The 14,904-nt window shown below is 32.4% G+C and overlaps 1 protein-coding gene across 6 annotated transcripts in view; it reads left to right on the forward strand.

Annotated features, from left to right (window-relative positions):
• LOC129749159 (uncharacterized) overlaps positions 1-14,904 on the forward strand; it is a 65,964-nt gene that overhangs the window by 34,141 nt on the left and 16,919 nt on the right. For all 6 annotated transcript variants that reach the window (XM_055744053.1, XM_055744054.1, XM_055744055.1 and 3 more), the window contains one exon: positions 7,561-8,124. In XM_055744053.1, coding sequence (XP_055600028.1) covers positions 7,561-8,124 — 564 coding nt within the window. The remainder of the gene's footprint in view (positions 1-7,560; positions 8,125-14,904) is intronic.

Raw genomic sequence — 14,904 nt, forward strand, 5'->3', positions numbered from 1 at the left:
CAGATTTTTTAATTAACGTTTACATGAGTAAATTTGGACTCACACTACGAAAAAAATCTGTAAAATCACATCACATGTGATGTAAATAAAAAGAAGCATCATATATGACGGAATTTTCAGTGCTAGTTGGAAATTGCACGCCAGTAAAATTTTGCAACGTGTAAAATTAAAAATGATGTAAAATTTTGCATCGTGTAAAATAAAAATGATGTAATTATAAAATCACTGGATATTGAAAGAAAAACTTTCCAATTGGAATTTGTTTTGTTTTATTTATGGATAATATGATTCAATAATGAAATTTTCTCATCTAAAAAATAAAATGCTTCTATAATTTATAATATTCATTTTATCAGGTGCCAAAATTTTTTATCTTACAAATATTTTTATAACTTTTATTTTCTTCCCCGAAGTACCGGATCCAAAGTTTAATTACGGGGAACCGCTTCCAGAACCGCGTCCCTGCTTCTCGAAGATCTCCGGACACCATCAAAACCGATAAACTTACTCGCGCGCGGGGAAAATGCTTATACAAAATATACTTTGGTGCAACAATTCACTTAACAGTTTGTTTACATTTGTCTGGTTCTGTTCTTGGCAGTTTATAATTGTACATGACATTATCACGTTCAGTGTATTGTAATATTAATTAAATTCAAATTCAATGTCCTTATAACATTCCATGTCGTGTAATTTTAAGAAATTTCTAATTCAGTGTTGTTGAGAATCTTGTGTGAACAAAAAAAATTGAAAATTATATCATATATGATGTAAAGAAAAAAAAGCATCACATATGATGGAACGTTCAGTGCGAGTTGAATATTACACGTCTGTAAATTTCGACTGACATGTAAAATATGAGGCATGTAAAATATTTAAGACGTGTAATCTTCAACTCGCACTGAAAATTCCGTCATATGAGATGCTTCTTTTTATTTACATCATATGTGATGTAAATTTACATCTAATAATCGCGTTCCGTGTCAAGTAATATTTGTGTCATTAGAATTCAGTGCTGTTAAGGATTCAACTTTTTTTATTTTGTAAATTTACATTAATAAATCGCGTTCCACGTCATGTAATTATAAAGGTTTTCATTTTCAGTGTTGTTAAGGATTCAGATTTTTTTTCTGTGTTCTATGTTTGTATGGGAAAATTGAATATTTTGTACAAAAAGTCAACATCATTTTTTTTTCTTCTGTGGAACCAAGCCTGTTAATGGTTTTTGTGCCAATTTATTAATTCTCTAAATGAAATTTTCAGCTGAACAACTTTGTTGAAGACCGTTACTTCGTATCTAATTAGGTAAAAAAGTTATTAGCTGTTTAACAGGGGAATGTCTTTTGACATTGGCACAAAAACCATCAGCAGGCTTGGTTCGGCATAAGAAACAAAAAATAATTTTGATTTTTCAGTACAAAATATTTATTTTTCCCATACAAACAGCAGAATCGTTTCACAAACAAACACCAAACGACCGCCAGCAGGTTCGACTTAATGTTCCAAGATAATAGTGTTTCAAATCTGGATCTCGTTGATTTCTAGAAAAAATTAGAGATGTACCGAATAGTGGTGTATTCATGTTTTCAACTATTCGGCCAAACGAATATTCGGCCGAATATTCGGTCGAATATACTGTAGGGTTTTTAAATAATAAAAAGTACAAGAGCGACTATTTCAATTTCCTTCTGTTTCTTTAATCTTAATGCCCTTCATGTTTTCAAGTCGACTTTTTCCAACCAGATGATGTATACAGGGTTGCTAGCGAACCGGGAATACCGGGAAAAACTTTGGAATTTCATCTCTTCACCGGGAAACCGAAAAAAACACGACACCTCACCGGGAAAATTGTCCTGCTTTATAATTTTTTACGTAATTTAAAAAATATTTTCAAAATTATTTCTAAATTTAAGAGTAGTTGTTGACAGTTTTGATATAGATTCAGCTTATAAACGCTAATTTTCGTTCATTAGTAAACAAACGAAATTTGAATTGCTTTTTAACAAATTGCGGAGCAATATGAGATATTCATTTTTTCGCTCTACGCAGATGTGCTACACTTACAAGCATAACTCAAATGTTATAAATTCAATAATTAAACTATTATCGACAAAACTAAAGAAAGTCCAAACGACTAAACACTTTTTCTCGCTTAAAGAGATTTCTAACTTTACCAGCTTCTCTTTTATAGAGGGTCAGCAACATACAAATGCATTAAAGTGATAGATATACAGTTGCGTTCAAAAAAAAATCAAATCGCGTGAAGCTGAGCACTCTCTTCCAACTTTGACAAGCTGCCATTTCTCTTTCGGTTGTTATTTTTTCATGAAATATTCACACAATTAAGTTCAACTATCCATCTGCAAAATTTTGAGTCTTAACAATAACTGAAAACAAAGATACAGTTTTTCCCGTAAAAAAGGGAAATTTTGAATTGCTTCATTAAATTTCTTTGGTAGTTTTCATTAAAAATTTTTTTGAAATTTGGTCCAAAGATGTTTAAATGTTTGATCTAGTACCTGGCCAATTTTCGTCAAAATCGATTAACGCGATCAAAAATTATGCCGGTATGAAAATGAGGTTCTTTATTGTCCAACATGCTATTTCATTCTTTTTTTTACGGATGTTTGTATGGAAGACATCGTTATCAATGTTTTCTTGGTTTTTTCTTCCACAAAATCAAAATTTATAACAAAGAATGATGTTAATTGATAAAAACTTCTTTCCTGCTTTGTTCAGAATTAGAAATTATTCCAACATATCTGGTATTTAAACAAAAGAACGGATATAATACTAATCGTGTATCAAATTTGTTTATCATCATATCAAGCAGGTCATTTTCTAAAATTCTGTTCTTTTTATTTTGAGCTCCGTTGAAACATTTTCTATTCCAAAAAGGAGCACGAATGATGTTTCTATCAATTTACAACATTCTTTGTGATAAAATTTGATTTTGTGAAAGAAAATACTAAGAAAACATTGATTACGATGTTTTCCATACAAAAATCCGTCCAAAAAGGAATGAAATCGCATGTTGGACAATAATGAACCTCATTTTCATACCGGCATAATTTTTGATCGCGTTAATCGATTTTGACGAAACTTGGCCAGGTACTAGATCGAACATTTTTACATCTTTGGACCAAATTTCAAGATTATTTAAATGAAAACTACCAATTGTACAGGGAATTTAATGAAGCAATTCCAAATTTCACTTTTTCACGGGAAAAGCTGTATCTTTGTTTCCAGTCATTGTTAAGACTTCAAATTTTGCAAAGCGTTAGTTGGATAGTTGAACATAGTTGTGTGAAAATTTCATGTAAAAATATCAACCGAGAGAGAAATGGCAGCTTGTCAAAGTTGGAAGAGAGTGCGCAGCTTGACGCGATTTCATTCTTATTTAAACGCAACTGTATGTCTTAGGTAAAAAAAAAAACAAAAACAAGTTCCTGATAAAATCTAAGGTCTTAACCCTGATACAAAATAATATCTTACATTCAAACGATTAAAGTTCAGCCCAGTCTTATACACAATTTTCTATATTTTCACGAAACTTCAGTTCAAATGACTAGGGCACTACTAAAGTTTTTCACTAAAATGTATTGGAAAAAAAACAAATTTTTCTCAAATATGTCTTTGGATTTATACAAAACAAAATAAATAACTGCATGCATAAAATAACCAAATATTTAATTGTAATCTGATGATTTTAAGTTTTGTAAGAATGTAAAATTTCACAGTGGCTGAAAAATTCTATATTATAGTTTCAAGATCAATTCAACCGGACTTATTTATGCAAATTATTGAAATTGTGGAGCAAAACAACTTAAAGATGCCAATTTGGTTAGATTCGATTAAAAAAATCCTGAAAACCTGTCAATTTCGTTGTTATTCATTTTATTTCAGACCCACTCAATTCTTACGATAAACTTTCTTTATCTTTGACTATCTAAACATGTCATAAACATAATTTCAAACTTATTTTTATCAGTAAACAACCAGTAAAGTGAATAATATAGCGCAGATAGAGAGAATCAAATGATCAACTGACAAAAAGCCAAATATGGGACAGCTTTGCGGGTATTTTTAATCCGCATGCGAAATATACTCGCAAAGCTGTCCCATCATTATTTTCTCCTCCGCATCAACAACTTCCAAATCAAAAACACATTGGACGAAATTCTACAACAATTATCTTAATATCTGTGAAGAAAGAAGTAGAAAATGTAAAGTTTCAACCGAGAAATCCACGAAAGTTTATAAAAATCTTTAAAGCCGTTTTTCTCGGTTCGTTGTTTTTGCATATGCAGGGCTAGAAGTTGGTCACTTTTTAATAACTTTGTCACTTTTTTCAGGCTGGTCACTCAGAAGTTACTTTTTTTGAAATTTGGTCCCTAAAGTCACTATTTCATATATAATTTCCTTACAACTGAGCTTATTTTTATAAACTTTTTCTACTCATTATTTAAAACATTACATATATTGTTTCACGACAAGTGGTATGTATCTATTCATTAGTTTATTATTAGGTTATTAGTTTATTATTTGTTTGATGGGATCCTTTTCTTTCCTTTCGAGTCCTGTGGGAATTCACACGACCTAAATTGAGAGAATGGCTCAGATTCAGTAAGGAAGATTATTGTTTTGTTTTGCTTTGATATATCGCCTACACTTAAACATTATATGGATGACAATTGAATCTCTGCAGTGAATCTCTTAGGAAATGTTCCATTTTTGTAAGTAAATTCTCTTTGAGTTAGTTTTAAATTTGAAAAATTATATTCTACCTTGAAAATTAGTCTCGTAAAATTATTTAGCCTTTTTGTGTTATTATCATCTTAAGTCATTTTTTTCGCTAAGCTTCTTTAAGTAATTGGTAATCTTCTGTCAACATTTTATCCTTTATCTTTTTTCAAACCTCTATCATTGTTTTGTCACTTTTTCATGAGGACCTCAAAATTTTTAATGTCATGACTCTTTAATGAAATGAAATTTCTATAAATGTAAATTTTTACTCAATTTCAAGTAGATTCTTTAAACTTTTCGTTAAACATGTGCTGATTTTTTATTTGCATTTGTAGATCTCTCACATATAACAATTTTGTTGAAAATTTTGGTTTCTGTAAATTTATTTCGAACTGTTAACTTTTTTCAATATAATTTTAGACTTTTTCAACTGTTTTTGTGACATTGAAAAAATTCTGATGGTTTTGACACTATAGAATGAATTCTCAAAACTTGTAGGTTTTTTTTTCAAAGAAAATGGATAAATTCGAAATTCTTGTCGGGCTTAGTTTTGCTAGTCTTTACAGTACGACCTTTGGTTCACTCCCATCGTTTCTTTAGAATTTTAGGATTCTGCGGTCGCTATTCTTAAATTATCTAAGCTCATTTAAAATGTTCCTCTTTTGTCCAACATTTTGCATTTCTGCAAGTGAGGCCAAGAGCCTTCCAAAAAACGTTTTTCAATTATCAGAATTGTCTTTAAAGCGTTTTGTTTTAGTTTTCAATGTCATTTTTTAGTTAGTTTTCTTCTTGATCTGGTCACTAATTTTACCCTTATTTAACTTCAAAGTAACTATTTTGCCCTACTTTTTTACCGCATGGGCGCTTCTAGCCCTGCATATGGGACAGACTTGCCGGCAGCGGCAGTATACTACCCATTAGGGTGGCCCAAAATTGTACTATGTCTGGAATTTTGGGGGCTCAAGCCTCAAATGGCAGCTTAATGTGTAAGAAACAATATTTTATATGGCGGCGACTCAGAAAAATGATGTTTAGAGGTCGCACTGGTTCGATTTTTGGAAAAAGGCAATTTTTTCGACATTCTGTCCTAATAACATTTTCAGATCTTGAAAAAGTTTCAAACATGTGTCTCTAATATTTTTTAAATTTTCTTTATAATGTAAATTTTAAACTAAAAATTTATTGGGACTCCCAATTTGTATATATGATTTTTTAAATTACGCCGCAATACTATGAATTTTTGTTTAAAAAATAATTAAAATTAACAAAACAGTGTACTTTGGATTAAGATTTTTAATCAACATTGAATTCAAAAGATGCGCGACTTTATAATGTGCAACTTTGTAGAAGAAAGTGTATTGCTATGACTTGTCATTTCAAAGTAATTCAAGTTTCACTGTGGAAAAAAGTCACAATTTTGAAATTTTTGCTAAGAATTGCTTTATATTATGCTGTGGATGAGTTTCGAGCAATATAAGAACCAAATAAACTCCTGATATCAGATTTTTTCATCCTTTTATCGATCCTTAAATCACCAGAAAGAACCATTCCAAGTTTCAAGATTTTTTATTGATTGAAGGTCGTGTTACCCATAATTCGGTGACGGTTTGAGGAATGTTTTATGGCTACAACTCAAAATAAATTTAAAATTAAAATCTAGAAACTGTTTTGGCTGATTCAAAGATCGATAAAAGGATGAAAAAGTTTGATATCAGAAGTTTGGATTGCTCGAAACTCATCCACAGCATAATATAAAACAATTTTTAGCAAAAATTTGGAAATCGTGACTTTTTTCCACAGCGAAACTTGAATTACTTTGAAACTACAAGTCATAGCTATACACTTTCTTCTGCAAAGTTGTACATCATAACGTCGCGCATCTTTTGAATTCAATGTTGATGAAAAATCTTAAGCCAAAGTACACTTTTTTGTTAATTTTAATTATTTTTTTTACCAGAATTCATAGTATCGCGTAGTTTAAAAAATCATACGTGCAAATTGAGAGTCCAAAACAGCTCCAATAAATTTTTAGTTAAAAATTTACATTATAAAGAAAATTTAAAAAATATTAGGGACACATATTTGATACTTTTTCAAGATCTGAAAATGTTATTAGGACAAAATGTCGAAAAAATGGAATTTTTCCATAAATCGAACCAGTGCGACCTCTAAACATCATTTTTCTGAGTCCCTGCCTTACAAAAGTTTGTTTCTTATATCCTTAGCTATCATTTTAATCTTGAGCCTCCAAAATCCCAGACGTAGTACAATTTTGGGCCACCCTACTGCTCATACTAAATTGTCCCATATAAAAACGTCCCATAGAAAAGAACGTAAAATCTTTCCAGGGAGGGGGGGGGGGTGGTTGGTTTCAAATATGTACTATCTAGTAACCAAAACCCCTTATGTACTAGGAGCTCAAGCAGCCCCCCTCCCTCTCGCAATTTTTTTTAAATACACATTTTATGATGATTTTGGGCGGTTAATTAAATGGTGCCTGGGTGGTGAATGGCTGTACTTGATGGTACAGTGATTTTAAATTGGTGAAGTACCAACCATGCAAAGTGAAATAATTGAATGAATGCTGATTCTTATAGAATAATAGGCTACAATTAAAGTAGAAAATTTCAGGAAATAGAAAAAAATCTAAATTTCACCTCATTCTCATATTTTCGATTATTTTTTTTTTCAAAATGCTTTACCGTATTTGTTAATAGAATGGTTGGTAAAGTGTTTGACAATTTTCTTCACTAACGCATCTTTTGAGCCTAAAGATAATTTTAGTACATACACATCTCCTTTTCTATTTCTCAGGGTATCATCGCTCAATTCTGTGGAACCTCAAAGTCTTAGTTTCTGTGCTGGATTAAAACTCGTGGAATCCGGATGTGTGGAGGAGGTTTTACAGGTTGGATTCCATCTTAGCGGAGTCGTATGGAGTTATCCACCCAATCCCAGTCACCGCCAGTCATTTGCAAGTACATCACCAATGAACCCATCCGGTGGAAATCGCAACGACCCTGCATCCTACCAATACCCCAACATCAATAACAATCATCAGGGGCACAACAACTACATAGGAAACAACAATCATCATCATAATCCTCACAACCATCGGCCCTTGACACCACCGCCCTTGCATCAGGCTCCATTACCTCCCGGACCACCAATTCCTCCCGGGGCTATTGGAGTTGGGGGTCCTGTGGTGATTCCGCCTCCGCCACCAGGGATCGCCCAACCGATACCACCGCAATACAACAACAACAACCCAAATATTGATCGTGACGGATTCAACAATATATCAACCTCGTCATCTTCAGGCACGTCCAACAACATCGAAGAGAACAAAAAATTCAAAGTGTCAGTCAGCTTCGATAGGTAAGTGTGGTGAGAGATATATTTTATTTCCCAAAAAAAATGCCCTGGAAGCAGCAAGTGTGTGGGATGAGGGTTCAAAGCATGGTAAAGTAGAGAATGAGTAATTGAGAGGATGGCGTTGCTGTACACAGAATGTGATTGGTAAAACGAATTGCGGCACCGGGAAAAAGGCTTCAAACGGAAAATGACTCATTTCATCATTGAGCTTTGGCGGTCGGGGTCCATTACCGGGGTGTATCCAGGTCGGTTTATGGTCGATTTTTGCTTCATATTATCGAGGTTTGGAAAACATACCCAGGATAGAAACGTAGTTTATTGATGAATGCATTGCAGGCAAAATATAAAATATTGACCGAAAAAACTATTAAGATATTTTGTACACCTTCGTCCTGCTTATTAGATTCAGCGGTCTAACTAAAATGTATTAATCATTTTTATGACTGAATAATTTTATGAAAAAAATTTTAGCAGCGAAGCATTATTTTTTTTTTTACTTTAGTGAGTTTCACTTAATACACTTTCCTTATTTATATTGGAATTAATAACGTAGTATACTTTTTCATAACTTTATCTCAATACATAAAGTATTCGCGAGAATATTTACATAGATAACAAAAATATTTTATAACTTACAACAAACTAAAACTTTAGAAAAGGTACGAAAAATCACCAACAGCGCAACCGTTTTGCAGCACATTGTCTCGGAAGTGCACTTGCAACTTTTGGAAAGCATCTTACAACGTATGTAATAACTTCACTAGAACCGGTATGAAATTGCCTTTCTGGTGAATATAAATGTATTGCAAAAATCTTTCGTTAATATACTCAAAATCCAAGCCGGAAGAAGTCGGGATGTGTAAAATGCGGGAAGTCAGAAATTACCTAAAATTCGGGATCATTAAGCTCGGCGCATACATTTTGGTGATTTGAAGTTTTCCAGTTCCAAAATATTTCATTTGCTATAAAATAACAAAACGTCGTAAAAAAATAGCATACACTTTTTTTTAGCTCACGGATATTGTGTATTGCAGTAAATTATAAAAACATGTTTTAAAATTTAATAAATTTTAATAACTCTTGAAGCTTGATTACATTGAGTTTTGGTAATTAACTTCTATAGCGTTTATTGATAGAAAAATGAAATAAATAGACCTAAACATTTCGATAAGGAAATAAGTTTTTTTAAATATAATATTGTGCCTTTTTAGTTGTGGTGTAAATTTTTGAATTGAAGTTATTCAGTTTTTGACTGAATTTACCCACACCTTGAAAACTCTAATATCTCTGCTAACTGAAATTATTTACCCCTAGTCCAGAATTAATGATGTTCAAAACTTCATCAGAAGCTCATGTTATTTTTCAGAGTTACACTTTATGCTGAATCAAAACTTGCAAAAAAAAGCAGAAATGTCACGAACATATTAAGAACGGGGGAACGACTTTGAAAAGTTCACTAAATATATCGAATGGATTTTGTGAACAAATTAGTAAAACGTAAAAAGGGTGATATAAATTAAGTAATTCAATCACGAAGTCCTAACTCATCTGTAGTAGGTTAACTATTGTCATGAAAAGCTAAATTTTACAAAGGTGTTATGATCGAAGATTGTTTTTGAATAAATTTAATAATGAGTTTTATGTGACTTTACTCAGCCGTTTTTAATTTAGTTTACGGCTGCTGACAAACAGAAAACCCTCGAGGAACTTGTCTTATTCAGTTTAAACAAAAAAAAATTAACTCAGCTCAATTCTGAACTTTTGAAAATCGTGAATTCTTGACAAATTAAAGACCGCGAAGAAACCTAAGACGTTTGGCTCCTAAATTCGAAATTCCAAATTCCAGAAACCACTAGAAGAAGTTTTACGAATTTGACACTTATCTCCAAACTATAGGAAGTGTTATGTTCAATTTTGTAGAATAAAGTATCATTAATTTAATAGACTTCCTTCGGGCCCAAGGAAAACCACCTGATGTTCCAGTGAGAGATGTACTAGCTGTGCTAGATTTAGACTACATGTTCGAAATCTACCTTTTTCTAAAAGCTATCGATCTTCGTCTATAATTCTTTTTTATTTTCATATTTCCTTTTCTATCTTCCTTTCTTCTCTCACAAAGTGTTAAGTTAAGCAAACAATTGTGAACCACCAAAATCGATTTTGGCTCCTTAAAGCCTAAAGGTATGAGCCGTTTCAAATAAAGGAATTGTAAAAAAAAGTACCATTATTAGACTCATTACATTTGAGCTATGCTTCTCAGTGTAACATACAAGCGGCAGCCGAAACAGAACGAAATATCTCGTATTGTCCATTTAAATGAAATTTTTAGAAGCGTCGCTAATGAACAGGCAATAAAAAACAGACTTCCAACATTAAAGTACTTCACTTTTCTTTGTTGGAAGTCGGAAGTCCGGACTTCCGAAGTAAAATTTAAGGCTGGCGCAATAATTTTTGGGCCGCAATGTGTTTAGAACATGCGGAGACATATGCGGGAAACAAAAAATTTAAATTGAGTGATCTACATCACTCTAATTCTTTTTAAGATTAAAAATTTCAGATAAAGCTTAGTTCTTTTAGAAAAGGGACACTTTCTTTTGCTAATAGCTTATTTACTAGTTAACATTCAAAATTTTGACAGCATTTTGCTGCCTGTGATCAATTTTTTTTCAAAATTTAATATTCACGCGTTTTTTGAGATATTTACGACGTAAGAGAAAAAGAAAAAAAAATAGTTTTGCTCAGTTTCCTTAAAAATCCGTCATTATCAAACTGATAGCTGACTAAACCGTTGTTTATTCAAAGAATTACTGTGTTTGAGTGGTGGAAAAGTATATATGCAAACACTGTCAAAATGTCCACAAAGTTCAAATCGAGCATTATAGTGAAGCCCTTGATCGGCAAATACGGTTATGGGTCATCAGGGAAGTCAAGTCTCATACCAGCATTTATAATTTTGAATAAGCGATAAACTAAGTGTAGATCAATGAAATTTCCAAAAAAAAATAATTCTCCGATTAGCTGAACGTATTGCCTAGTTATGAGTCATTCAAACTTAATCTAAAAAAAAAAAAATTGTTTTGCTGGTTCCAGAGCTCGTAAGCTGTATGACAGGTAGACAGGTACCGAGGCAATGAAACAGGTGATTTCTGATGAACGACAAATCTCACGAAAAAATATATTCCAGAAAAATTCCAGCGTTTGGATCCTATAACATTCTTGATCGTGGCAAGGTCCCTAGCATTTTAAAGTATGTATTTGCTGGTTGTTTTGTATAAAATATAACGATTGGCCAAAATTCTGCTCCTGTGTAAAAAAAAAAATTTTTCAAAATGAACCCTTTAGTTTTCGCTGGTTTTGAAGCCTAAAAAGAGTAATCTTGTGTATGTGCCTTTCGCAACCTACGATCCTTAATAACCGATTATTCTTCAAGTTCAATCTTATGATGATTTTGCTTCGTTATTGTCAGATTTTGCCAGCAGACATTCCATTAAAATCGCTTTGAAGTGGCTTAAAAATAATAAAGTTTCGTTAATTACGAATCAGCTAGGGTAAAGGACCCTAAGACAACGGCTTAAGGAAGCTTTTTTCATTATTTCAATAGACTTGCCTACCACGTTGGTTTAAAACTGATGTTTAGTAATTGAACTATATTTCTAATACTGTTTTATGAAACTATGAAGGAAATAGATCAATCCATTACGTACTTTTTAGTCAATTTATGATTTATTTTCCTCATTCAAGTTCCTTCATTGTCGTACCATGTTCCTAATTCCGTCATGAGATCACTGTCATTTCCTTCATAGAAAGTATTTCGATCAAACGAATGGTTTTTAGAATACACGCATTCGTAACTGTCCCATTTCTAAAAGAACTAAGCATTAATAAGTGATTGAATTACAGAATCACCTTTGAAGTTTCAGAATCATATAGATATCACAAAAATCTAAACTAAAAAGGTTAATTTTTAAATTAGGATTAAGATTTCTAATTGAAAGTTCGAATAAAGATATGCATTTTTGAGGCCGGACTGAAAATTCAGACTACGAAGTATGAAAATAATCCCAGAATTCAGATTAAAAATATTCAGAATCCGGCATCTAATGCTTAGCTCTTTTAGATATGGGACAATTATGAATTGGTGTATTTTTCAAACCATTCATTTTATCAAGAAGGAAATTAAACTTATCTTATTAAAAATTTAGGGAAAAAAATTTAAACGTTGTTTGTAAGAAATATTTCTATTTTACCCTTGGTACCTATCTCCCTTCAGTAAACGCACATTTTTTCATTCATTTTATCAGTCAGTTTTTTCCACCAATACCTATCTAATCAACATTTTAGGTGACTGCACCCTTTTTTTTCAATTTCCACTAATTTATAACCCAATATTTCCCGCTTGACAAGAACACGGGGCAATTTGATTGGTGGATTTAGCTGCTTCGAAATGAACTCGATTTTATTATTTTTGTGATACTGAATTTCGTTCCCACGCCGATGTCAGCCGAGCTTACGAAATCTTACCGAAACATTACAAGATCTTCATGAAAATCAAATAATTGTAAAATCTATTTGTTGAGACCGTAGAATGCGAAGTAAACAAACGAAAATATTCTTTTTAGGCTTTTGAAGTCAGCAAAACCCAGAGTTTTTGTCACCTAAACTCTGGTTTTCTCACCACAGAAGCAGATTCTTACCAATCATGATACTTTTTACAAACCTACCGCAAATACTAATTAAATGACATTCTGAGCAGTATTTTAACCATTTTTCACCACTACCGCCATAGATTTTTTTTTGTAAAACCAACAGTCTTGTTACATTCTTAACCTTCCAAAGCCGTTCGGATCAATATGACCCGTAGCGCACATTAAAATCATCATAACTCTTCGAGGAAAAATCGCAAAAAATTGATTTTAAAAACCTCCCTGGGGAATCACGAAATACACAATCTGTAGTACCAGACAACTTCCTGTTACCACCGGAAGTGGTCCCTCAAAAAAATCCGTAATTAGGCTGTTCGGGTCTATATGACCCGAAAGTTTGCGTAAGTTCCCCTGGCCGCAAATATTGACCGATTTCGATGAATTTTAATTCATTGTATACTTACTTGATTCAGATTTCAGATTCAGATTTCAGATTCAGATTCAATTTCAGATTTCAGATTCAAATTTCAGATTTCAGATTCAAATTTCAGATTCCGATTTCAGATTCCGATTCAGATACCGATTTATGATTAAAGTTTTTGATTAAAATTTCAGAATATTTGTTACTTAAATCATAGATTTTGTGTCTCCTGCAGTAGACACTGCTTGAAATAAAATAAAAGAATCATGATAACATTTCAAACTGTATCAAGGAGAATTCTAATGATAAAATATCTAAAAAGATTCAAGAAGTTTATTTCAATTTGGAGAAATAATCTTTCACTATTTTAAAATCAAAACATTTACTATGCAAAAGGTATCAGCATCAGCACAATCAATCAACAAACCACGCGGCGAGACGGCAGTTCTTCCTGCTGTCGGGTTGGGTGGTAGATTTGGTGAGCGACAAAAAGAGAGCTAAAGAATTTGTTTCTCCCGCGGCTAAGTGAGGGGTGCGAGATTTGTACACCGACCTGCTGAAAACGTGGGCCAAACTGGTTGAAATCTGGCAGCTTTCAGTAAATTCGAAAAACGTTGCTACAAATTTTCAAAACACCACACTAAAAGTATGCCCATCGAAAGAGGAGATTCTAATGAATCTCTAGGTATATAAAAAGTGACCAATTTGATTTCAAATTTTGGAGAAATCACGCTAACAAAATCCCGTAAACCCACCGACACTAGGGGGAGTTTGAAAAATGACAAAAAAAGATGTGAGTTTCATGACCACATACTGAACGACTGAGATTTTTGAGAAACCAACTATGTTCTACGAAAATAATAATAAAGTTAACGAAAAAAAACTAAAATTTTAATTTGAAGAATAGGTCCATTGGTGACCGAGATACAGCAATGCAAAGCCAAAATTGGGTGACTTTTTTGAAGTAAGAATTTTTTCTACCGGAAGTTCCAGGATAGCGGCCAAAACTTCCTTTGGACCACCAAAAACTTATACATCCATGGATAGATTTATTCTTGACAATTCCAAATATTATAAAATTAGCGCAATATTTGGAACCTCTCACAAGTTATAAGCATTCTAAAAAGAGCTCTTTTTCGGGACTTTTTTCATTCGGAATCAGCTACTGGTGATATATTAAAATATTTTGACTAGTTTTTTCAATATTTAGAAACTAGAATAAATTATCTATACTATGAATTAAAATTCATCGAAATCGGTCAATATTTGCGGCCAGGAGAACGTACGTAAACTACAGGTCAAATTTATCTAAAATAGATTTGTACGGAAATTTTGCGAACGGCTTTGGAAGGTTAACCCTCATCCGCATTAGAGTGTCATTTTGATACTATTGCAAGTTGAAATGCTTGTAACTTTTTTCAGAAGCTTCAAAAAAGAAAAATTTCTTCGGGGACCCTAAATGAATTCAAAAGTTCTTTAATGTTGCATCTTTACTTTATTTATGGACGAACCCTGGAAGCCTGGACAAAAAAAACTCCCTTTTCCGACTTAGAGTGAGACACTCCAAAAGTAAAATCTATTTAATTCGATTGAATTATTTTGTACTTCACACAAAACTTACACCCAAAATAATTTTCACTTAAAAAATAAGTGACATCTGTAGTGAATTCTCGCCATACGTAATTTCATTTGAATTTTAAGTGATGGGTCAAGTGAATT

The sequence above is a fragment of the Uranotaenia lowii genome, chromosome 2 (assembly GCF_029784155.1).
Source record: "Uranotaenia lowii strain MFRU-FL chromosome 2, ASM2978415v1, whole genome shotgun sequence".
NCBI lineage: Eukaryota > Metazoa > Arthropoda > Insecta > Diptera > Culicidae > Uranotaenia > Uranotaenia lowii.